Here is a 23,341-nt window from a genome sequence, read left to right as displayed (position 1 = left end):
GTTTAATATCATTATGAGGGTAAACATGGACATCAATATGTAGATTAATAGAACGCTTTGAAATGGATAAAAGCGATCACACGGCATGTGGAGCTGTTGCTTATGAATTTGACACACAATGGTTATTAACTTATTATATATTCTATCCTATAACTCTCTGTATAGAACCCTGATGGAATTCCTCGCCGTCGAAACTTACTGGAAATTAAATGGCAGAAATGTGTTCCATGAGAATGCTAGGAAAAGATTCAGGAATAAATGAAGCTCACTGGAATAAATAGTTGGACGAAAGTAAAAGTGGTCTAAAAGCCTAGAGAACGTTTGCATCACCGGGATGAGCTAAGTAGGACACCATCTGTCAACCGACAAGCATTGTAACACTTTATTTAACTGTTAGTATATTTCCTAACTCTAAAATTGATATCTTATTTTTGCACGCTGATGACTGGCAAGAGTCCATACAGACTAATGTTGAATGATATTAGCTGTTAGGAGAGTTACTTATTAGAGTTATGGATCAACTTGCTGAACGAGTTACTGTGTCGCTCCGAACGATGACTATAGATGCTTTTTTCATTGTTGCAGAGAGTAAGTGTTTCTTAGTTTAAAAACTGATGCCTGAGTTGTGTAATTGATTTAATTTTAAACTGTTCAGAGTGTACTTGCTTTGGTTAAAATTTGCTAGCAGCAAGCGTGAATTAATATGGTTTTGTTAGTTTGTGTGTTCAACCGGTTCAGAGTGCGTGCATTCGTACGTAGGTGAAGTAACATACAAGTAGGTACTAGGTTGCACGAAGCTTGGAAGGAGAAAGGCTAGCGTCTCATTGCTCAGTCTCTCGCATTCCCCGACCATCCTACTGACTGTGAAGGTCGTATCCCAGATTTGTGAGCCTCAGACATAACCCTGCTCATTTAATTAATGCACGCAACATTTATTTTCTATAAAGGTACTCTTACTAAAAAGGTTAAGTTCGTAAATACTGGAAATTTAAAACAATTCACTCGGCATATAGATTGAAGTCTTCCTAATTTAGCAAGACTAATTTATACATGTTGCATCCGTTTAAGGGAGATGAACTACCTATATTCGTATGTATAATATATTCTCACTTCCATGCCTTATTATTGAAGCATCCCGTCGCCAATATAATTTGTTATATTTAAACACCGTTTATTGCAGTTTTTCATGATTTTATTTCATGCGAGTTCCGAAATTTCTTCTTGTTATGCCAGCAAGCTCTTACTCTGCTATCCCATATTCTTGAACGATGACTGGCGTTTAGAGTTCATTAATTGCATTGTCGATGCTATAACATCATACGGGTTAGGAGATAACTCTTTTAATGTCTTAACTAATATGAATTAGTCCAACCATTACTTGATATACCTGATATGACTATGAAGTTTCGAGATTGCATTAGCTTCTGACACACGCCATGCTTGTCGTAGGCTCATCCCATGTGTTGTAAAAAGATCAATAATTATACGCAGCTCAATAAAAAACCTGAGATGATATGATGTTTATATTGTAAGACGTACAGTGTTATAACAGTTGAGATTAGGGGGCAGATTAGATTATGCTTTTCATATAACAAACATTTGTTCACTTAATATCGCAATGCGATATGAAGATCATAATTACTGCCTAGGTTAGAAGAACAAGCATCAATGTTTGCAGGTCGTCCCGGAAGCTAATGATTTTTGAACGGAGAAGAAAATTCAACGTCCATTGAGTCGCTTTCTGCTTACTGTTCGTATAAATTGCGAAAGTCAACGCTGCTGGCTCGGGAATAACAATTCTGTCTGTCTAGACAAACTAGGATCGCGACTTCGTGCGTGCATACAAGTATTTGTTATATCTGCGTCTGCAAATGGCATGCCCGTGTGCTTGGCAAGACGAATGACGATTATTGTTGTGAATATAATTTTTAGCGTACATGCATTTTTATTCTTGATTCCAACTGCATTTTACAAATGGCGTAGAACAAGTTAAATGTAAATGTTTTTGCAAGTGTATGATACCGAACATGTCTTAAAAATAAGGCGTGTAAAATGTTTTATGACTTGCGCGCTGGCCTATACTCATCTTGATTGATGGCAGTATACCTAGATTTTGCCAAAGCATTTGAAAGTGTTCCGCATGAGTATGAAAAAGTGAAGTGTTTGGGAATAGAGGGAAATGTAATCCAATGGAACAGGGATTTTCTATTACATAGACGACAACGTGTCGGTATTTTAAGGGAACCGTATCAGACTGGGCACCAGTGCGCAGTTGCGGGCTACAAGGAAGCGATCTAAGGCCTGTTTTGTTCATTGATTTTAAAAACGATCTGCCAGTAGTGCCAAGCGTGTGCTCTATGTATGCCGACGACACAAAAGTTTATAATACAGTGAAGGATGTGTCCAATAAAGTGCGATTGCAAAATGACTTGATAGTTTAGTTAACTGGGCTGAATCTTGACACTGCGTTTTAATGCTGAAACGTGAAATGTCCTCCTCGGCAGGAACAATGAACAGCAAGACTATAGTAGGAAAAGACGTGGTTGCAACGAGAGAGTAATGATTGAAAAGTCTAGCATGGAAAAAGATTTGGGCGTTTATGACAACAAGGAGCTGAAATTTTAGAGTTATAGTGAAACGCAAGCTAACAAATACAATAAACTTCTTGGACTGATCTGACGCTCCTTCGAGTTCCGTGATGCAGATGTGTCCGGTGTCAATGCGCAACTTCGGACAGATGCGATGAAGCAGTTGTTTGTCGCTGTCGTGCGCCCGAACCTAGAGTTTGCAACAACGTGCAAACATGAACATCATGAAGGTGCAACAAGGATAATTCCATGCTTGAAGGGCAAGTCATATGAAGAAAGATTAAAGATTACGAAGTTTCCAAGCCTCTGTTACCGACGTCTGCGTGACGACCCTAATTGAAGTATTCAAGTATCTAAAGCAATTTAAGTAAATATGGTTTATATAAAGCTCCAGAAAGATTACTAGAATTTAGAACAAGAACAAACAAAAGAGGCCTCGATTAAAAAACTGCGATGCAACTCATCCACGCGACCACACTTCTTGCTGCTCGCCTTGGGTCACCGATATGTTGACCCCAACGCGTTCAGGAACAGACTAGATAAAGCCATGGAGAAATACATGTTCAGACCTAGCACCATATCGAACCTGCTGCCAGTATAGTAGCTATTCCAAACTATCGCCAGTTTTGAAAAGATCTTGTCAGAATGCCTGTATTTAGATCTCCTTTGAACAAGTCCCGAAAAGTACAAGAATAGACGACAGGCCACACAGGCCTATTCTTCAGCGCTTGGGTGAACCCCACATACTTCGGAATGTGATCCGACTATTTATAACTATGGAAAGTGTGTTCATAGTCTCTGAACTATAGACGAACAAAGAATGGGAGACATATTAGTAGAACAAACATCAATGAATGAAAAACGAATGAACGAACCGCGTTAGGGAAACATTGCTACAAATTTGCTGCGACTCGGCATCTGGCCATCTGCTGTGAGTAGGAGACCGTACCTACTAACCTTCTGTTTCATGTTCTTCACTTTATGATTTGAGCGAATTTCTATGCATCGACATTCAAGCCCATACTTTAGCTTAAATAAATATCTCTAGGTAAATTTATATATTTGGAAGGTTTAGAATTATAGATATTGAAACGATTACTTATATAAAGTCAACTACAGTCAGCTGTCATATTACAGTCGTCACTTCATCAGGCGGGAGTGAAGTTCATCTGTTCACAGTGTTCAGTTTTCAGTGTATGCGCGACTCGTGCAGGGAAAGGATGTGCATTGCTGTTGATAAGATTGCCGAACATCATGTGTTCTAAACCTCATTAAATCCAAGTTTTTCTGCAAAAAATATCGTATATTCTGCTAGTTATAAATTAAATGTGTACGTTAGGCATAATATAATGTGTACAAAGTTGACGGTTTGAATTGTTTTGATTTCATGTGTTTACGTTGTGTGTACTGGGAGATGGAGCCGCGGAGTAGGGGTTGCGTCGACCTCCGTGATCGTTTACACAGCCCTGCACGAGTTCTACCACCAGTTGCTTTCGAGTTACGACTATTAAGTTCCTAACAAGTTGTTTTAAACGAAAGAAAGAGTATTATCATAACTCATTGAATTTAAAAGTAATCCGGCCAATATGATATTTGAAAAATTTAAATTACTCTAACTCGCAAGGAGTTAATTCATTAATCATGGCGTCAATCACTCAATGACACACGAGTCGCCACTCATCAGATACGTTTTCTGATTGATTTAGTTTCTTGAACATTAATAACAGTCATCACTCCTCATAAAATGGAATGATGTATTTACTCAACAGTCTCAACTCATGCAGTGAATTACCGTCGATGCAATTATGCCACTAACTTAGCCTTCGCCATGCATCATGCCACTTGCCGTCTTGCGTCGCCGGCGGCTGACCTTCAAAAGAAACGATCTATTTAGTCAACACAACAGAACCTCAACTTTCTAGCATTGCCATTATGAGAGCATTTTAATTATATATAAGGTGGATTGAATATTATATTTATTTATTTATTATGTGTGTGTGTATTCATGTCTATAATTTATTTAGGTGACAGTTTGTGAGGATGTTATAATGTTAATGTAAATTCAGAGCTGGGCAGCACTACTTTGAAATGTAGTGGCCGCTACCGGCCTACCGCTACCGCTACATGCTCTAAATGTAGCAGGCGCTACCACTACACCCACTAGATTGCAGCGAGTGCTGCCGCTACAGTAAAATGTAGCGCCACTACATTAGCCGCTACAATGGCCAAAATTATTGGAAATCTCTAAATATTTATTGTTCTGTCATAAGTGCTATTGGGATTTACTCATAAACATTTAATGATAAAAAAACATTTTAAAAACATATCAATGCAACTTTATTGAAATTAACCTAACCAAACTAGTACGGGTTAGATACAGTAAATAAAAGTTAGTTATTTTTTTTTTACCTTCCCTAGTCCTACATGGATACCTGTAATGCTGTATCTACTTTAATCTACCAATCTCAAAAATTATCCACATATTGACATATACATATAAAAAATCGGTCTTTTATTTGTATATAATGTGGATTATTTTTGAGATTGGTAGATTAAAGTAGAGTTCCATGTAGGGAAGGTGAAACATAAAAATAACTATGTACAAATAATGGTAAGCAAACTGAAACATGAAAAAATACCTGTAAGTGGTAACTGGTAACAGCTTAACAAGTAACAACTAACATGTTGACACTAGTAACAGGCTGCGGTTGACAACATTGCACTGAAATCTTTTGTACAGTTTTATTCTGTAATTTATATTATGTATGCATCATGCTGGTTTTTAAATAATATTTAATACTATTAAGTAAAATCTAAAGGCTTTAACAGTAAATGTAGCGGTAGCTCTGTAGCAGCAAAACCTCGTATTGCTACTTAAATATGTAGCGGGCGCTACCGCTACATTGCCTTGGATGTAGTGCTGCTACTGCTACTGAAAATGTAGCGGCCACTGCATGTAGCGTGCTACTGCCCAGTGCCCACCTCTGAATATAATATAGAATATGCAGTTGAACACCACCAATAGGTACAGCATATCTATTGGATTTTTTAAAATGATGAATAATTGTTTTAGCCTATTCCGTTTACAGATTGATGCTAATCATTTTTATTATGTGGAGCTGGAACAGCTAGTCTTATTTAAATCATTTAGGTTTTTGATTTGGCACTACACTGCTGTTGCAATGCCTTCAGTTGCTGGGTTAGATGCCCACCAACCAGGTGAGTGTTGAACCATCCTTGAAAATGCTTGAAAATCAAGCCCTGATACATCCTCTACAACTACCACCATTTAAAAGTATAGTACACATGAAGTGAATACCGTAAAATGGGGTAACTTTGACCACTTTTTTTTCAAAATGATGCCATTTTTTTACTAGATAAGTTAAACATAAATTGAAACATGCAAAATACAGGTCTATACTCTAGCTTTACTCACCATAAATTGCTGGCTCCTGCCTCTCATAGTTTTAACGTAATTTAAAAAAAAGTGATGGTCTTTGTTACCCTAGCTCTTGGGGCTTCTTTGACCAGGTGGTAAAATCAATTTTAATTTTTGGTAAAATAAACTCCAAATAACTCCAGGTTGTGGTGCATTGTAGTAGAACTCTTTAGTTACATATACAAAAGACAAATTTTAGGAAAGTGCCATAGTTTGCAAATGGGGGGTGCCACCCCCCAATGGGCGAAATGTGACCACCTAATGGCAGCCTTGACAGGGTAACATTGACCGGTTTGGAAATTAAGTTAAAATTACCATATATATGACTCTGTAGAGTCTGAAACATAAAGAAAAAGACATTAAAACGTGTATCAAACATAAAATATGTTATATAGGTACCTATGGTAATTTTAACTTAATTTCCAAGCCGGTCAATGTTACCCCGTCACGGCTGCCATTAGGTGGTCAAAGTTCCCCCATTGGGGGGCAGCACCCCCCATTTGCAATCTATGACACTTTCCTAAAATTTGTCTTTTGCATATGTAACTAGAAGAGTTCTACTACAATGCATCAAAACCTGGAGTTATTTTACCAAAAAATTGGAGGGGATACTCCAACAGGCTTTAAATAATAGCTCTTTTTTGTGGGTGACATTATTATTTTTAACCTATTAGATATGCAAGCTTTTTAAATCTTTCTATTGTGTTACGTAGCCTCAGTATTAGGCCTTTGATGGCCATTGACAAAATTTGTCTCTGTCAAATCGTTTTTGAGTTTTGGGGGTTTTTGTTAAAAAACAAAAGTGGTCAAAGTTACCCCGCCGGTCAAAGTAACCCCCATTTTACGGTACTTTATCATACTTGGGACTTTGTGTCAAGCAAATGGGAACTGATTATGGTGACCTGTCAGCTGGCAGCTGCCTATGTCTTAATAGCAAGATTCCCAACTTCATTCAGAAAATTTCTTGTTCTATTGAAGTTAAGTGAGGAAATGAAATTTTGAATGCATTTTTTCTTTAATAATTCAATTTGGCAGGATATTTAAGACAGAATTGCTTCAGTGAAGGTTTAAATGCTTCAGCTTATGGTTCTAGCTTTCCTTCCAGTTGATATGTGCCATCACATTTTTCATCTCATGAACAGCAGAAAATAACATAAATTTTCTGTGTTCTCTGTCATATGTACCTACATGTTCATCTAATTCCAGTTTATTTATACAGGTGTCATGTACATGTTCATCTAATTCCAGTTTATTTATACAGGTGTGGACAACCCTGAATACTTCCAAATGTTACCAAACACTCCTGTTGCATCATCAGGAGCAAACTGCATCTCCTCCGACTTGAGAATCTCATCTAATACTTCAGAATCTCATAGTACTTCTCTTACATCTCCTAATGGAAATAGTATCTCAACTGACTCTCATTCATCACAAGTTTTATCAAATAACTTTAATGAAAATGGCAACAATTTATCTCCATCCCTCAAAACTTTTACTAGTGGAGATAGCAAAGAAGTTATTCCTCATCTTCCACCCAGATCTATCCATAGTCCTGTTTCCTCAAATTCCAATGCATATAATTCTCACATTGTTTCACCAATTGAAAATCTATCTCCTCCAAAGGTGAGATTAAAAGATAATTAAATAAAAACTTGATTATTATTAATTTATAAACCTGAGATGAGCAATCTATTGTCAAGATTACATTGCCATATAGGTAAAAGTTGTATTGTTACAAAAAAGCTGACCTGAGAATGCAATTAATCTCTGGTCAATTAATAACCAGAGAATGCAAAACAATTGTAAAGGAGTCGAATAATTTTTTAGATGATGATGGTAAATCAAAAGGCAGGTTTAGTAAGTACTAATAATATATTAACAACATTTCAAATGTAAAAACATATATTTTCAAGTTAAGAGAAGCTTTGAATATTAATAAAATTTTCTTGGATAAAGTACAAAATACAAAGTAAATACCATACAACACAAAAATTTTGAGCCAGAAAGTCCCTCCACAAGCAATCTCAAAGTTTAGACAAATCCGGCAGCCCAGAAATAGACATCTGGGGTCCAATCCAAAATTATGAGGGCTCCAACAATTGTTGGTCAGTCAATGTTGTTCACCTTAAATTTCAATGCAAAACTGTAAACATGCTGTATGCATTAACTTGTGTGTAATTTTATAATTTTGATTATAGGTATTCAGCTGCCTAATGAGAGTTTAAATACCTGATGGAATTCATTTTTCTGTTGTAATTCAAGTTTTTGTCAATGTTTTTATTATTTTTGAGCAAGAGTGCTCTTATTTATTTGTCCAGTACCTATCATTGTCAGCATGTTCACCTGCAAACGGCAACTGTGACAGCCTCATGTCATTACTAAGAAGTTTATAGGTATACATATATATATTTGAGCTATGAAACCCTATTTAACTTGGTCTTATATCTAATCAAACTTAAGCCTGCCTTGCTAATTGATTTCATAATTCATAGATCCCTCCTCGGCCTGCTGCTCTTTCTTCATCTTCATACCTCGGTGAATACATCTATGCTGAAACATCCAATGTGAGTGACTTACACTGCAGCTCACAATTTAATAGTGAAGGGAGTTTTTTTTAAGGCTTTCCTGTCACAGTATTCAAAATCTTTTTATTTTTTAATTATTCCTAGGAGTAATTAAGGTTATGTAGATAAAATCATAAATAATGAATGAATGAAATCATAAAATTCATCATAAATAATGGTTTTATAATTGGGATTTAAGCCTGCAGTGATGACATGCAAGAACTAACCAAATTGGTCATCTTTTTGTTAGGCTTTGTTAGGTATTTCTGAAGGCGGCGATTACATATGAACCCATGTAGGGTTAAGGTAGACATGATTGCCTCTTCTTAGCAATTTATCTATCATCTGTATCAGATTATAAACTAATTTGTAATTATTTCAATTAATCAGTGTTGAATTTTTTCAGATATCTTCCAGCTTGCAGCGTTCTACAAGCTCTGCCAGCAATGGCAGCAATGGCCCTACTTCATCACGAGATCCTCAGACATCATCACCATCATCATCTTCACTTCATTCCCCTCTCATCAATTTACCACAATCTCCTTCAGGCTTCACTGGTTCCACCCCGTCGTCCATCACTGCTGTTCACAACGCATTGTATCACTCACTGGATTCATCAAACTCCTCCACACCCCCAACTTTACCCCTCAAGGGACTCACTCTCATTCCTCCAGCTGTGGGTCCCAAATCCCCCCTTCAATCCCCTTCTTCTCCCAATGATAATAGCCATCAGAACGCCTTTAAAAACTCTCAGCCATATTTCACATCCAAAACGACATCAAGGTCTCTGTCAACGACTGAGTCTCGAATCTCTGAATCAGTGAAGCCTTCTTACCACCAGTCACTTTCCAGTCCTGTTCAGTCCCTCAGTCAAAGTCGTTTGCAATCTCAAGCTAACAGTCACTACCAGTCAGGCTCTAGTAGCTCTTTGTTAAGTCATTCCCAGATGAATACTAGTCAGACCACCACTATAAGTTGCCATTCTTCACAGCTGTCTCCGTTGTTCTCGTCTGAAGCTCCTAGATCTCCTATGCTTTTTGAAGATAAATACGATCTTTCTTACTGTGAGAGCCAGACACTTCCTCGCAGGAGTAAGATTTTGTATCCAGTTAATGGTGGACTTTCAAGTACTATGGATTCTGGTGACAGTGGCAAGATTAGTTCTGGAAATGATTCTGAGAACTTAAATGGCAGTCTTTTGAACAATCTGTCTAGCATGAGCGCGAGCTTTCACGAGTCCAGCTTGCAAACATTTGAAGGCAGCAGAACAAATCCCCATGGTCGTTGTTCCTTAGAAGACTTGCGCTCATCTCAACTCAAGAAACAAGAGGTAAGCTTGCAACGTTTGCCTTGCCTCATGAGTCGCATTTAATCAAGTGTAACTATTATCTATCTCGCTGTTTCCATGGCAGTTTCAAATTTCCATAGTAGAATTGCCATTTATTTACGCTTTGTTCTGTGAAGAATTCACTGTGAAGAGCATTTTAATGATCAGATTTCATCCCTAAAAATCTGTTTATATTTTTCAACTGCTAATTTTTTTTAAATTAATAGTCTTTCTACTATTCTTTTATGCTTGTGAATTTTTTCAGTTGCCGTCATGACCGACATGTTATTAATCTATCGACATAACTGATTTTTCATTGATACTGCAGGCAGTGTCAGCGCGGCTGGCAGAGGAAGCATCACACGAAGCAGAGCGTCAGCGTCTAGAGGAGATCTTGCAGATGTGTGCAGAGTATCAGCGTCAGTACTCTAACTCCCCACCGCCTCCCTGCGATCCTCCCCATGCTAAACTGCGCCAGTCTTCCTCACCTCACGGCGACCGTCCCCAAGCGTCCACTCTTATCCCCTCACCCACCTCGACGCTAACGCAAAACCGGTAAATTTGGATTTGAATAAATTTGGATTTTATTGTTGCAATTTGTACAGTTACAGTGAGCTAAGCTGCCTCTCGACTACTTGTGAACATAGCTTTGCTTATTTCAGCACTCGCTCAGAACTGGCCAGTGCAACCATGTGATTGTAGCTGTGACAGCTCATCAATGATATTCTTGGACCCCGTGTTAAAATACTAATAAAATACTTGAATTTAACGTGTTATTCTGAATCGCTTTGGGTTTTAGAATTAGGGCAATTAAACCCTTCTGACAAAACTGTAAAGTTTCGTGAACATTGACTTAAATAGACCAGTGCATTTGTAAATTGAACATGAAAATTTATTTTCTTATTGAATTGAATGAACTGAAGATGGATGAATTTTACAAAGTATTAAAGAAGCATTGAATTTTGTTGTGAAGTTTGCCATTGTCTGGACCTTTTTGTCCATTGTCTGGAGAATGGATTTGATGCTCCTACATATACAGTATGAAAACTATTACCTACTTCATTACTAGTGAACAATAGATATAAAGTATTGGAGACGTAATTAAAATTGAGGAATTAGTTCTATGTTAATAGTGATAGGGAAGCAATAAAGCTTGGCTGGGATCGTTATCAGCTAGAGAGTTGTGATAGCAGAGACTCAGTGTCACTCTCAGCTCGAGCGTACACGCGGTCACGTTCTCTGCTAGTCCCAGGCCTGATTTAACTATTGCATTAACTGCCTTCAATATCTTAACTATTTGAACTTGAGTGCTTGAAGTTCTCAGTTTGTTTGACTTATTTACTTCCTTTTTCTTGTAAACACCAATTTCATGGAAATTCTGATCTGGGTTTGAAAAAGTGAAATGAAAATGTTTACATCTGCTTATACAATCAATAGCGTCTTCTAGCACCTATTCCATAATGTGTGAGTAGATTTCTTGTGTATTAGTTTAACTAGACGTGGATTGAAAGCTGTATTTGCTGATATATTTTTAATTATGGTGAAATTAGCTTCTATTGTATGATATTGACTGGTCTTGAATAGAGTGTTGGTATTCAGGAAATGTTTGACGAAGGACCCTAAAATAATCTTCACTTTTTAAAAAGTATCGAATAAAGTAGATTATGTATGCTATTGTACCTTCCAATAAGTAGAATAACGTTTATTATCTCTCAAGTTCTGTACATGAACCAGAATGGCAATTCAACTGTTGAATGTACGGTACATGTCCTGACACCCGTGACATAACGGTTCTCTGCCCCGTGACAAGCGCAGCCCTCCTCGCCAGCAGCACCAGCAACAGTCCCCTGAGCTAGCCTGGGGGTGAGTTTCTCTTCTTCAAATTTAAACCTAATTTAATTTTGTATTTATAGCGGCAAATGTTGGTTTACAAAGGCATCAAAAGATTTTACAATGAATGATAAGTCGAACCTTGTTGAGAAATATACTCTCTAGAACCTGTGATTGTTACTGATTCTTTTATGATGCCAGTACAAAAGCATCAAAGGATTTTACAATGAATGATAACTCAAACCTTGTTGAGAAATTTACTTCCTAGTACCTGTGATTGTTATTGATTTTCTTATGATGCAGTCTCAGAATTGTTTACATCATTGAATAACGTTCTTCTAGTCGGTCGTAAATGAGAATCATGTTGTGATGCTGCCGCAATGAATCAAGATAATCACTATGTTGTGGTGCTAGCTCTTATATTGCTTACTAATATCAGATGAGTCTAGTTCATTTCCAATGGTAATTATGTCTGTCAATTTAGTTTGTTATCGAAATATGTTAAAACTGATAATGTTTCTGGCTTCGATTTGGCATAAATCGTCAACACTTCACCCAGCACAAATAAATTCTAGGTTATATTGTAAGGTAGTCGTGAACTACGTTCATCTGCATTGTGTTTTATCTTGAAAATTTCAGTATAATAAAATACATTGAACACAAGTATGATGGAATTCAGCCATCTAATAAATGCCACATAGGATCCGATGTCGTGGCTTTCAAAGTTGTTGCCAATATTCTATGAATTATCTCGTGAATAGTTTAATTTCAATGAGTTCCACCCGGATGTAGTTTACTCAATGCTATTTTCATGCGGTATCCTGCATGCATGATTCTCAAGCTCCAATAATCGTATTATTTTAATACCAAATTTGTGTGTTCAGGTCCACTTGGTTACTATAGGTTTTTTCCCATCATATCCTAACATTAATAACTCTTTCATTAAGATTTTATTATATGGCACCTCATAATTTCATTGATTGAAGTCACACCTTTATTTAATCCTGTAACCGCAATTAATAATTACGTTCATTCATTTCATCGAGCCCAATTCAGGTGTGTGAGATCCTTGTATCCAACTCGTTTGTTGTTTTGGTTTTTCATTAATGCTTAGTAATTCACTCATCTGCCCAATAACGTTATTTCATTTGCCGTCTTATACAATTCTAGGTTTAACTTTATTGCGTTCTCAAATTTCCATCTAGGTAGATTGATTGTGATTGATCCACTCTCAGAAAATGTCAGGCTGACCCACTTGAGTCCAAGAAAATAGCCTTGACTCATCAGTCAACTCGATCGATGAGTTACAGCAAGAATAAGTTAGTTTTGAAGACAAACTACATTTCACTATTTTTTGGATAAGCAGGGCCAAGTGAGTCATCCTGACTCGATTATTTCTCTGACTCTGCTCATGCTCTAATTTTCATGAGCAACTAAAACACATTACAGTTTATTTAATGTTAAATTTCATTCACTGATTAACCGAATCATGTAAATTTCTGTCTATTGCTATGCCCACACGAAATATTAGACCACTAACTGCCGGTCGTGGCGCCCGTCGCTCACAGGGCGTCTGGTGAGGGTGACGGAGACAGCAAGTTTAGACGTGAACGCAGTCAAGAACAGCTACTGTGTTCATCCATTGAGTGCGATCCATCACACTCACCCATACTGCCTCGGTCTTCCGCTTATCCTCCATTCCCTCCTTTTCCTGACATTCCTTTTCCACATTTATCTGGTTGTCCTTTAGCGGCTTCTGATTCCCAGTCTACTTCTGTTTCAGTTTATGATTCTGTTTCAACATCTGCGGTTCCATCAACTGCTCCTAAATCAACTTCTGTTGCATCATCTGCTTCTTTTTCACTTGTCTACAACCAAACATCTTCTTCCAAATTGGACGACATAAAAGCCGGTCCTCAAAGTCCTTACGAAAACTTCCACAAGCGGCGAGATTACGCCAGCCAATCAGAAGTTTGTTATTCTCCTAGGATAGGCCCAGTCCCTGTAGGCCCTATAAGCCCGTACGAAAATTTATTGGGACAAGCGCTCTCTCCTGCCACCAGTCCCGTCCAAAGTCCCGATTCTAGTCTAGTTTTGAGCCCAAATTGTGAAGACAATTCGAGCGTTTCCTTAAGCCCTGCTATACTTGCTCTCAACAAGCACCTGGCTGAACTTCAACTCTCTTCTTCATCGCTTCCTTCTTATTTTTGTCACGAGCATTTGCTGACGTCTAAGAACAAAACACAAGCTCATACCTCCCAGTTTTGTGACGCAAGTCTATTGGCAAAGGACGCATCGGAGCCTGCTTCTGCTAACACTAACACAAGGGGTGACAGGTGTGTTTCTCTGCCTTCTAACTTAAACTCTATTAGTTTATTGGATAATTCCAGTCACTAACCTTGAGCTGGTCCATAATTTCGAAGGAAATTTAGCCTGAATGTCGTGAAGATGCATTAATAATATTGTGTTAGAAACCGCCATGTGTAGATGCTTGTTGTCACCGTATCTGAAGAGAATACTAGCGTGGGTTGTGGTATGGAAATGTGTGATTAGTGAGTAAAAAAATTAGGTCGTACGTAAGAGAATGAGCACGACGATGTAATAAACTTTAATCATTCACCGTGCTTACAATTTGGGAACGAGAGGAAATGGAAGAAATATATTCTTTTGGATATATAATTAACAAATTATGAGATTAACTTTAACAATCGTACATGTTTGTGGTGTCTCACAATTTTTAATAACCGAAAAGTGTGTTGACCGTGATGAGTTTGTGCGAAAAATTAAAATTTCTCATGCCACTCAGGGCTGTGATTTCTCCTGTACCCAATAAAATGTGTATTTTGGGGATTATAGAGTATTTTTGTCGAGAGAGTATTTCAACTTTGCGAAAAATTACAATTTTTCAAACCACTCAGGGCTGTGAGTTCTCCTGAAGCGCCACCAAAGCCTCCTCGGTCTCCCCGCATCGAGCGTTCGGTTCTAGGTCGTCGTCACCCTCCTCCTCCGCCCGCCTCTCCACACCTACAAAGTTTGCCCGCCAGAACACCGCCGCCAGTGCCTCCAAATAAACCCAGCCGCAAAGACACGCCTACTGTAACAGCCTTCAATTTCTCTCCGAACTGCAGCAATACAACTTCAGTTATTTCCCCTGCAACACCGTCCACATATTGTCAATATCCTTCCTCTCCCGTTACTCCTAGTTTCGTTCCTGTGTCGTTGAATTCTAGTGGTGAAAACACCGTAAGCTCGGGTGTTTTTGGAGTGCATTCTTCTGGAACGGAGAGTTCCTATTTTACAAAGTCACTTTCTACCTCGTTATCGAAGACTGATGATGTACCGAGTTCTCAAGCATATATAAATTATTGCTCTGAAAGTAATGCTCTAGCTGCGCAAATGTCTGGTCATATGGAACACATCAGTAGTAAAGGCGCTGATGACATGACCACTTCTGATCAGCCTTCCGCCAGTGACGAGTCTTCGTCTAGCCATCTTTATATGAATACAAAATTATCCGAACAAAGTCGATATCAGAATGATTTAACTGATCAACAACAAATATCTGGAAGCCACTCGAGTCCTAACGGTTCATTAAAGTGTCAATCTTTCGCAGCAAAAGAACAGGAATCGCGTGATTGTTCCGGCTTGTCTGCTCGAGGGATGGGATTGAGCGAACCTCAGGACGATTTGGGTTCTTCAGTTCCACCTTCCCCGTCTGTAGGAACGAGCGTCTCATTATCTACCAACACATTCAGCACAAGTGCTTCCTGTACATCCCCGGGAGATGGCGCAAATACAAAAATTTTCTCAACTTTTCCGCCGTCTGCCAACACCAACATAAGTTTTGATTTGGGTCAGAGTTTAGACGCGGATAGCCCCAGTGGCCTGACAAGCTCCGCTGGAGCGCCCTTTTTTACTACCACCTCTGGGGTGACCTCCTTAACTAGCACCTCTGGAATGACCTCCCTGGAGAGTGTGAGCGAGTGCGAGGAACTCCTTCGTGCAGAGCGCAACGAGGCCCTGCAGTACACGACGGACCTCAAGCGTTCCGTCGCCGACCTCGCGCGTCAGGAGGAAGAGGCTTACCGCGAGGTCAGTGCTTTCCTTCGTGGCAGTTCAGGGGCCGGTGTATCGAAACTTACTCAAGTATATTCATGTCAAGTAACACCGGGGGGAAGGGAGATTGAATTTATCTGCGAAACTGACAAATTCACTGCCGTGTAGGCTGATTCTTGAGGGTGGACCCCATAATGAAATTTTTTTGGTAAAATTTCTTTCATGTTTGATAAAGAATTACAAATGGGGTCCTTCCTAGTGTGTGAAGAGCATGCTTTATGTTTGGTGGAAAATGTCTAATAATTTATGCTTGTTTTTGCAGTTGGAGGTGGAGCGAGCTCTGCTGGAGGCGGAATGTGGAGACGTGGAGCGAGAAGTGGAGCGCTTGGAGTCGATTTTATTGCAACTGAATGAGCGCAGTCGCACCATGGAGCTCAGGCATTCAGGAGATCGTGATCAAGACCACCAGGATCTCAGAGTGGGTGTCTGGTTAAGATTTTTATTAAACTTTTGCCCGTATTTATCCATAATTAAGTTCCAAGTTTGTTCACTATTACTCAGAATATAGGTTCAAATTATCTCACTGAGGTTCACAATGAGGTTTTATGTTTGTTCACCACGTCTACGTGAAATATTCAGCACGGTTTAGTTGCGGAATCATGGTTCAGTGTACGGTGCAGCACGACTCAGTGTACGGTGCAGCATGGCTCAGTGTACGGTGCAGCATGGCTCAGTGTACGGTGCAGCATGGCTCAGTGTACGGTGCAGCACGGCTCAGTGTACGGTGCAGCATGGCTCAGTGGTGCAGCACGGCTCAGTGTATGGTGCAGCACGGCTCAGTGTATGGTGCAGCATGGCTCAGTGTACGGTGCAGCATGGCTCAGTGTACGGTGCAGCACGGCTCAGTGTATGGTGCAGCACGGTTCAGTTCCGAGCAGCATGGTGCAGTAAAATACTGTTAATTATATAAAATATTATATAAAATTCATATTATTTTTAGTATCCAATGTGAAGTTTTTCAGATGAATTTAAAATCTCGAGTTATGTTTGATAGTCTGGCGCTGGAGCTGCAAAAATTGCTTCCACAGAATAGGTTTAATAATTTTCAAGTGTTGTCTATTTTTTAGCGCCTTTTCTCATTCATGGAAAAAAGGTGCTATTGTGCTAGCCATGTCCATCCGTCCGTCCGTCCGTGACTTCACATTTTCGTCGACGAGAAAATGCGCTCTCTGTCACTCACTGCAGTGAGTACTGAGTTATATTTTTCGTTTGATTCTCAACAATTAAACATATACGTTGCTGCAGGCTTGCGAGACACGCGTGGAGCGGGCGGAGCGTGTTGTCTATTATTTAATTAAGTGTTGTTTAATTAATTAAGTGTTGTCTATTTTTAATTAATTCTCAACAATTAAACGCACGTTGCTGCAGGCATGCGAGACTCGCGTGGAGCGGGCAGAGCGAGACCTGGAGACGGCGGAGCGGCAGCTCGAGGCGGTCGAGACGGATGACCAGCGAGACACGGACGTCGAGACAGACTTGCTCGAGGCTGTCAAACTCAATCACGAGACCCTCGATGCTTATAAGAAGGTTGGTAGTTTATTTGATTTCTTTAGTATGTCTTGTACTAAGTATTCAGTTGTAATTATTTATTATAGTTTCTATTATTTAGTATTTCTGCAATATTGCAACCATTGCAACGCTTCCTTTATTTACTTATTTAATTGATAGTACGTATATTTTGATTTGTTCACTCAAGTATTAAATACCTTTTCGTATTTAGAGTACTACGAAGTTTGGTAGTTTCTTGAATTTAGGTAGTGGTTTTCTACTTTGTCTACTTATGAAGCGTGTAGTCTACGAGTATAGGTATTGTTGCTAATGTAGAACGCACTTCCGTTATGAAGGTTCGATGCAAGCGACGATTTAATGATTTAACTTTTTCAACTAAGAAAAGAGATTAAATGTATTGCGATCTGTGCTCGAGAACTTGTAAAGCTTACATTGTGTAAATAATATATTACTGTCTTGTTTAATTTGGCCTATTGGTTTACCAAGTTTTCACAACCCTTCATGATTTTCAAATAAGAAATTTTATTTCGTTATCTACTAAAAAAATTGATTTACACTTTAGAGTATCTCATTTACCTTTGAGTGTGATCATTTCAGTGGAGAAAGCAATAGTCTGCCGACATTACTCGTATGGGGGTTGAGAGCTTCACTTACTGATAATATTTCTAGATTTGATGACTGGAAATGAGTAGAACTGACCTCGCTTGAATTACTGAATATAAATCAATAAAGATGTTGTGTTATGCCAGATTAATAGAAATGACAACCTCATCAATTGCGAGCACATTTATCTCTTCACTGGATTGCTAGCCTCATGAAAATATTCTCTGAATAAACCTTGTGATTGTTTACGCTAATTTTTATTGATAAGCTCCTGCAAGGCGGTTGAATTTGAGAGTAAGTGTTGCGTAAGTTTATGTTTCAATAACTCATGCATGCTACGTACAGCACGAGATCACCTGCAACAGCATCTTGTAATAATTATTGTGATGCAATTCTATGCTTTTTATACACATCTGGGCCGCACTTTCAAAACTCGTTCAAGTACATGTAGCGGCCGAAATATACGTAGCGGCCGAAATATACGTAGTGGCTGATTTCTCGTCTGTGATTGGTAGGTTTAGTTTGAATAGTCGTCAGTGATTGGCTGAGGGAGTTACGATGTCGTAGCTTTTTTTTGATAGTACGGCCCTAGTTGTCAGTCCGCTTGCTCGTTAAAAACTTCACGCAGAACGCTTATTTCGTACGATCCTCAACATTTTTTTCATTGATAGTCCAACTCGTGAATTTTAAATAGCAAGCAATGCGTAGAAATTGGTACATAAATAAGGTTTAAACACAATGACACTCTGAAAAATTTCTGCAAACCTTGCATTTTTCTGTATATTTGCGCTTCTCTAATACATGTGTTGCTCACAGCCTGTGTATGCCGCTCCGCCGGTTCTTATTGTGAGTTGCAGATGCTTTGTTTGACGTTGTTTTGGTTATTTAATTTTAGCGCAACTTTAGTGGTTTTTGGAAACTATTTTTTCTCGTGTTTTTGCGAAGCTTGCGCCTGAAATTGCTGACGTCCAGTGCCGTGCAAATAAAGCTTACTCAGCAGCCTGTGTTGTGCATGCTCCGAGTGTTGCTTCATGTCTCATATTTTGTTATATTGTGCGCAGTGCTGAGGATTGTCCGTATTAAGCTCTCAGTGCGTTTCTGTTGCTCGTCAGTGTATGGTTTCTCGCTATGTGGGAAGTGGTCAGTTTCGATCCTGATTTCCTCCATTTCATTTCATTGTATAACTTTTTAAAGATAACGTGCCATTTTCTAATTAGAAAGCAATTTTTCAAAATTGACTTTTCTTTTATTACTCCTAACCAGAGTTCCTGGTTATAATTTTTACATTTGTCACAATATGTGAATAGCTAATAGGTCATAGACTTTTATGTTGTTCTTATTCGAATAAATGCAGTTTTGGCCTTCAGTTGAAAATTCGTTACTAAGCCTGATCGTAATTTACGGATCGGCGTGTTTTTTTCTGTTTTCTTTGTTAAAATTTTATGCTGTAAATTTTTGGATTCGTTGATACATTTTTTGCCGTATTAAACTTCTACTTATGTGAAAAACCGTTTTTTTCTTTTAGATTTTCTTTGTGTTCAAATGATTTTTGCTCGATAGTGTGAAATTTTTAACTTTATTAAACCATGATTAATAAAAAAACGTAATAATTATCACGTTAATGAGTGTCTTTGAGTGCGGCTTTATTTGCATGAATTGGATTGTTGACCGTGGATTGTACATTTTTACGTTGAAACACGGACATCTTTCTTGTTAATTTTATCATGATGATTTCGTGGTGTGACTAGCGTGTGCTGAAGTTAATATTTAAATCAACCAAAGTTGAGGGTTTGCAATGTATTCTACTGTTATGTTCAAACAGGAATATAGCCTGAAATTTTTTTATCTCTTCCATTAACTTTTATAAAGTCTGTATGAAGCAACTTGACTGTGAAGTGATGTTCTCGAATTCGACTTTTATGATTTCGAGTATCGATCTTCAGGGGCAGTTCTAATACTTGATTTATTTATTAAATATTGCATGGGAAGAATATTCTTGAAAGTCTTGGAAGATTTGTATTCTTATCGAGATTTGTTTCATTCCTTAAGGTTCATCAATTAGTTGAGACTTTTCATTTGCTGCTTGCCTTGCAAATTATTTATCCACAACGTCATAGCCATAGTATTTGACATTCGTACGTGCCTGCTATTCTCCACACTCATTGACTAAAGAATTTTATTTTAGGGGCTCCTTGAGATATTTGTAATCGTCTGCTATTTAGGTATTCGTACTTATCTGCTAACTTTTTGCACTCATTGAGTCAAGTCATTTGTATTCTTTTTTTTATATCCTTGAGGTATTCGTAATTGCCTGGTATTTTTCACGTACTCAATTGTATTGTTTCAATGCCACTTCTGGGTATTGGTACGTGCCTGTTAACTTCTTGCACTCATTGAGTCAATTGTATTATTTTTTATATCGCCATTCTGAGGTTGTTGCACTGTTGCTGCTGCATGGTACATGTATATAAACTAAACATTTTCGGAAGTAAGATAGTGATATATGAAGATATAAAGATTTAATAGAAGTTGCGTGTCTTCATAACAGACTTAGATATCTAGTGGTAGAATTTAGTGACTTATAGACCTATAGTATGCCTAGATATAGATTTAGCGACCTATAGTTTGGTGACCTACTCATGCGTACAGGTGTACGAGGACATGGAGTTCAGTCAGATGGAGCGAGAGGCGCAGAGGGAAGCTGAGAGAGAAGACCTCAACCGCCTCGTGAGTATCCGGCCATTTCTCTCTTGTTTAACTCTAATTAATTAACTTCAATTAATTATTTAATTAATTAATTACTTTAATTAACTTCAATTAGCAGCGCTTGCGTGCGGTCATCTGGTGTATTGTTTATTGAATGTTGACGTCTTTTAAGGTTGGTAGGATATGTTGGTGCACTCGTCAATGTGATGTAATATAGTTTCTATAATCATTTTTAGCGCATTTTCTCATTTATGTAAAAAAACCGCTATTGCGCTCGCCACGTCTGTCCGTCCGTGACTTCACGTTTTTGTCAACGAAAAAATGCGCTCTCTGTCACTCACTGCAGTGAGGTACTGAGTCACATTTTTTTAGTTCTATTTCTGGAAGTTTCTCTCAAAGGCTCTCGTCATTTGATTCTTATTGTACATTTTATACGAGCGTTGATGTCTAAAAAGTATTAATAAAATAAGAGAAAATAACTATGTATTTTCACCAATTCTAGATTTCTGTTACTAATTGAAAAACCTATATCAATAATTGGTATATGATATTGTCCTTTGATATCATATTAGCCGTGAAATCTTGTCTCATATTTACTGCCCACAAATATTAAAAGGCGACGAGAAGAGATTTCCTTTACGAGTAACACAAATTCCATCAACCGAATGGGCTCGTTTTCTCCCAAACAAAATACGATGATCCTTTGGCTGTACATCAATGAAATAAAATGGATGCGTTCAACCTATAATACAACGCTTAACTATTTTAGGTGAAATATAATGGTTACGAGCAACCGTTTTATGGCAGAATAAAGTTAATCGAAACAAATTTTTCCGGCAGATGAGCAAGGAGAGATCTCGTCTCACGCAGCAAGAAGATCGTCTAGCGCAGCTTCGCAAGCAGGTACGAATTAAACTTCCGTATACTCCACGTTTGCGTGATATCGAGCATTAAATAGTAATCTAAATTGAATCTTTACCATCAATCATCACTAACTTATTATTATCACTAACTGTTGTTTCATAATTTTTATGTCATGCTTTGACCGTTCAACAAATGTCCGTATTTTAATATGCGTTTCATTGTGACCCAACCACTTTACCGCAGTTCACGGGCGGATTCTAATACTAATTTAAATTGGCACGATATTAATGTTGTAAATTTACTTACAATTAATATATGTATTGATGTGTGAGTTGTGATAGTTTGCAATCCAATTAAAATAAAAGCAGGCAAAACCATTAATGGCATGGCATATTCTCTACAGTCTATGCTGAAGGACTATAATGGCATGTCCAGGTTCATTAACTAGATTTGCTTGTTTCTACGATTTGAATCATTTTAGTTATCAATTATGTATTTTGCATGAATTGAATTAAGTTCCTCGTAAGTAAATCCGCAAATGTTTCTAAAAGCCCACTAGTTTCAACCCACTCAAGTGCATTATTTTAATATCGACTTACGTTGTCAGACGTCATCACTCGGCTTTCTCTTTTGTAAGATGACTGATTGATCAATTTATTCTGCTGATATTACTACCTTAACTTTATAGAAATTTGACCAGCGGGGAGATATTAACTTAAAACTTTATAGAAACTTGACCAACGGGGAGAAGTCAAGTTAAATGAACTCCGCGCTTCGAAAAGTTTAGAACATCTTTGTGGACGATCAGTCAATGAAAACTCGGAGATATCGGCCAGGCTGTGGCAGATAAGATAAATTGCATGACAATAGCGCACACGCAAATTGTTATATTCTTCGACTAAACGCAATTACATGGAATCCGTGACCGAGATCGCACGATTATTGATGATTTACGTACAAATGTTGCTCCACAAGAGAGCTTCATTGCATGTAATCTAATGAATATTTGTATGTGCTTGCTAGTAAATGTTTGCACGAAAGTTGTTTGTGTTTGCAGGTGGAAGCTCTAAACGCGGCAGTGCAACGCGAAACTTCAAAAATCGACGCTCATCGCTCAGAACTGAACGCGCGCTTGCAAACTGTGAGTTACTCTCTGCTTCTGTGTTGACTTGTTCGTTCTGCATACATGGAACCTACACTGCATGTTGTGGAAATATGTTGTGTTTTAGAATTGGAAAAAGGGGCATTGAATTATTTAAGGAAAAGCATCTTATCAGTCGAAAATATTGTTACAGTTCGTACTGTTCAGTATACCTAATGGCCCAGAGAACGGGGCGCTAATGGCTCGAATGTTGCGCCTCTGACTTATAACAGAACTGTGCTCTGCCTATTGTAGTTATTATACGCCTATATATGTACTTATGGGTCATTAAATTTTGCACGACTTGTCACTGAAATGTATATTTTCACTTGAAAAGTGTATTTTACTTAACTAATGTCGTGAACTCTATTTCTGGACTAAAAATCATTACAGCTTCGTGTTTCAGTAATTAAGACTAAGAATTGAACCTGATGTAAATCATCATGAATAATAAAGAAAGGATATTAGAGACAAATAAATCCCCTGTTGCCACACTCGTTCCCTGTTGCCACACTCGTCCCCTGTTGCCACACTCGTCCCCTGTTGCCACACTCGTCCCCTGTTGCCACACTCGTCCCCTGTTGCCACACTCGTCCCCTGTTGACACACTCGTCCCCTGTTGACACACTCGTCCCCTGTTGACACACTCGTCCC

General features: G+C 38.3%; 1 protein-coding gene across 1 annotated transcript in view; it reads left to right on the top strand.

Moving 5' to 3' along the window:
* The first annotated feature begins 5,676 nt into the window (after positions 1–5,676).
* Positions 5,677–23,341, top strand: part of LOC108664345 (mucin-17) — a 25,957-nt gene continuing 8,292 nt past the window's right edge. The window contains exons 1-13 of the mRNA XM_047885108.1: positions 5,677–5,807; positions 7,289–7,650; positions 8,520–8,591; positions 8,998–9,921; positions 10,247–10,473; positions 11,704–11,781; positions 13,317–14,084; positions 14,667–15,840; positions 16,127–16,282; positions 17,233–17,391; positions 20,626–20,703; positions 21,523–21,585; positions 22,604–22,707. Coding sequence (XP_047741064.1) covers positions 5,771–5,807; positions 7,289–7,650; positions 8,520–8,591; positions 8,998–9,921; positions 10,247–10,473; positions 11,704–11,781; positions 13,317–14,084; positions 14,667–15,840; positions 16,127–16,282; positions 17,233–17,391; positions 20,626–20,703; positions 21,523–21,585; positions 22,604–22,707 — 4,202 coding nt within the window. The 5' untranslated portion in view covers positions 5,677–5,770. The remainder of the gene's footprint in view (positions 5,808–7,288; positions 7,651–8,519; positions 8,592–8,997; positions 9,922–10,246; positions 10,474–11,703; positions 11,782–13,316; positions 14,085–14,666; positions 15,841–16,126; positions 16,283–17,232; positions 17,392–20,625; positions 20,704–21,522; positions 21,586–22,603; positions 22,708–23,341) is intronic.

The sequence above is a fragment of the Hyalella azteca genome, unplaced genomic scaffold (assembly GCF_000764305.2).
Source record: "Hyalella azteca isolate HAZT.00-mixed unplaced genomic scaffold, Hazt_2.0.2 contig16927, whole genome shotgun sequence".
NCBI classification, from domain to species: domain Eukaryota; kingdom Metazoa; phylum Arthropoda; class Malacostraca; order Amphipoda; family Hyalellidae; genus Hyalella; species Hyalella azteca.
The sequence above is the reverse complement of the archived record's forward strand: the minus strand, read 5'-3'. Positions and strand labels throughout refer to the sequence as shown.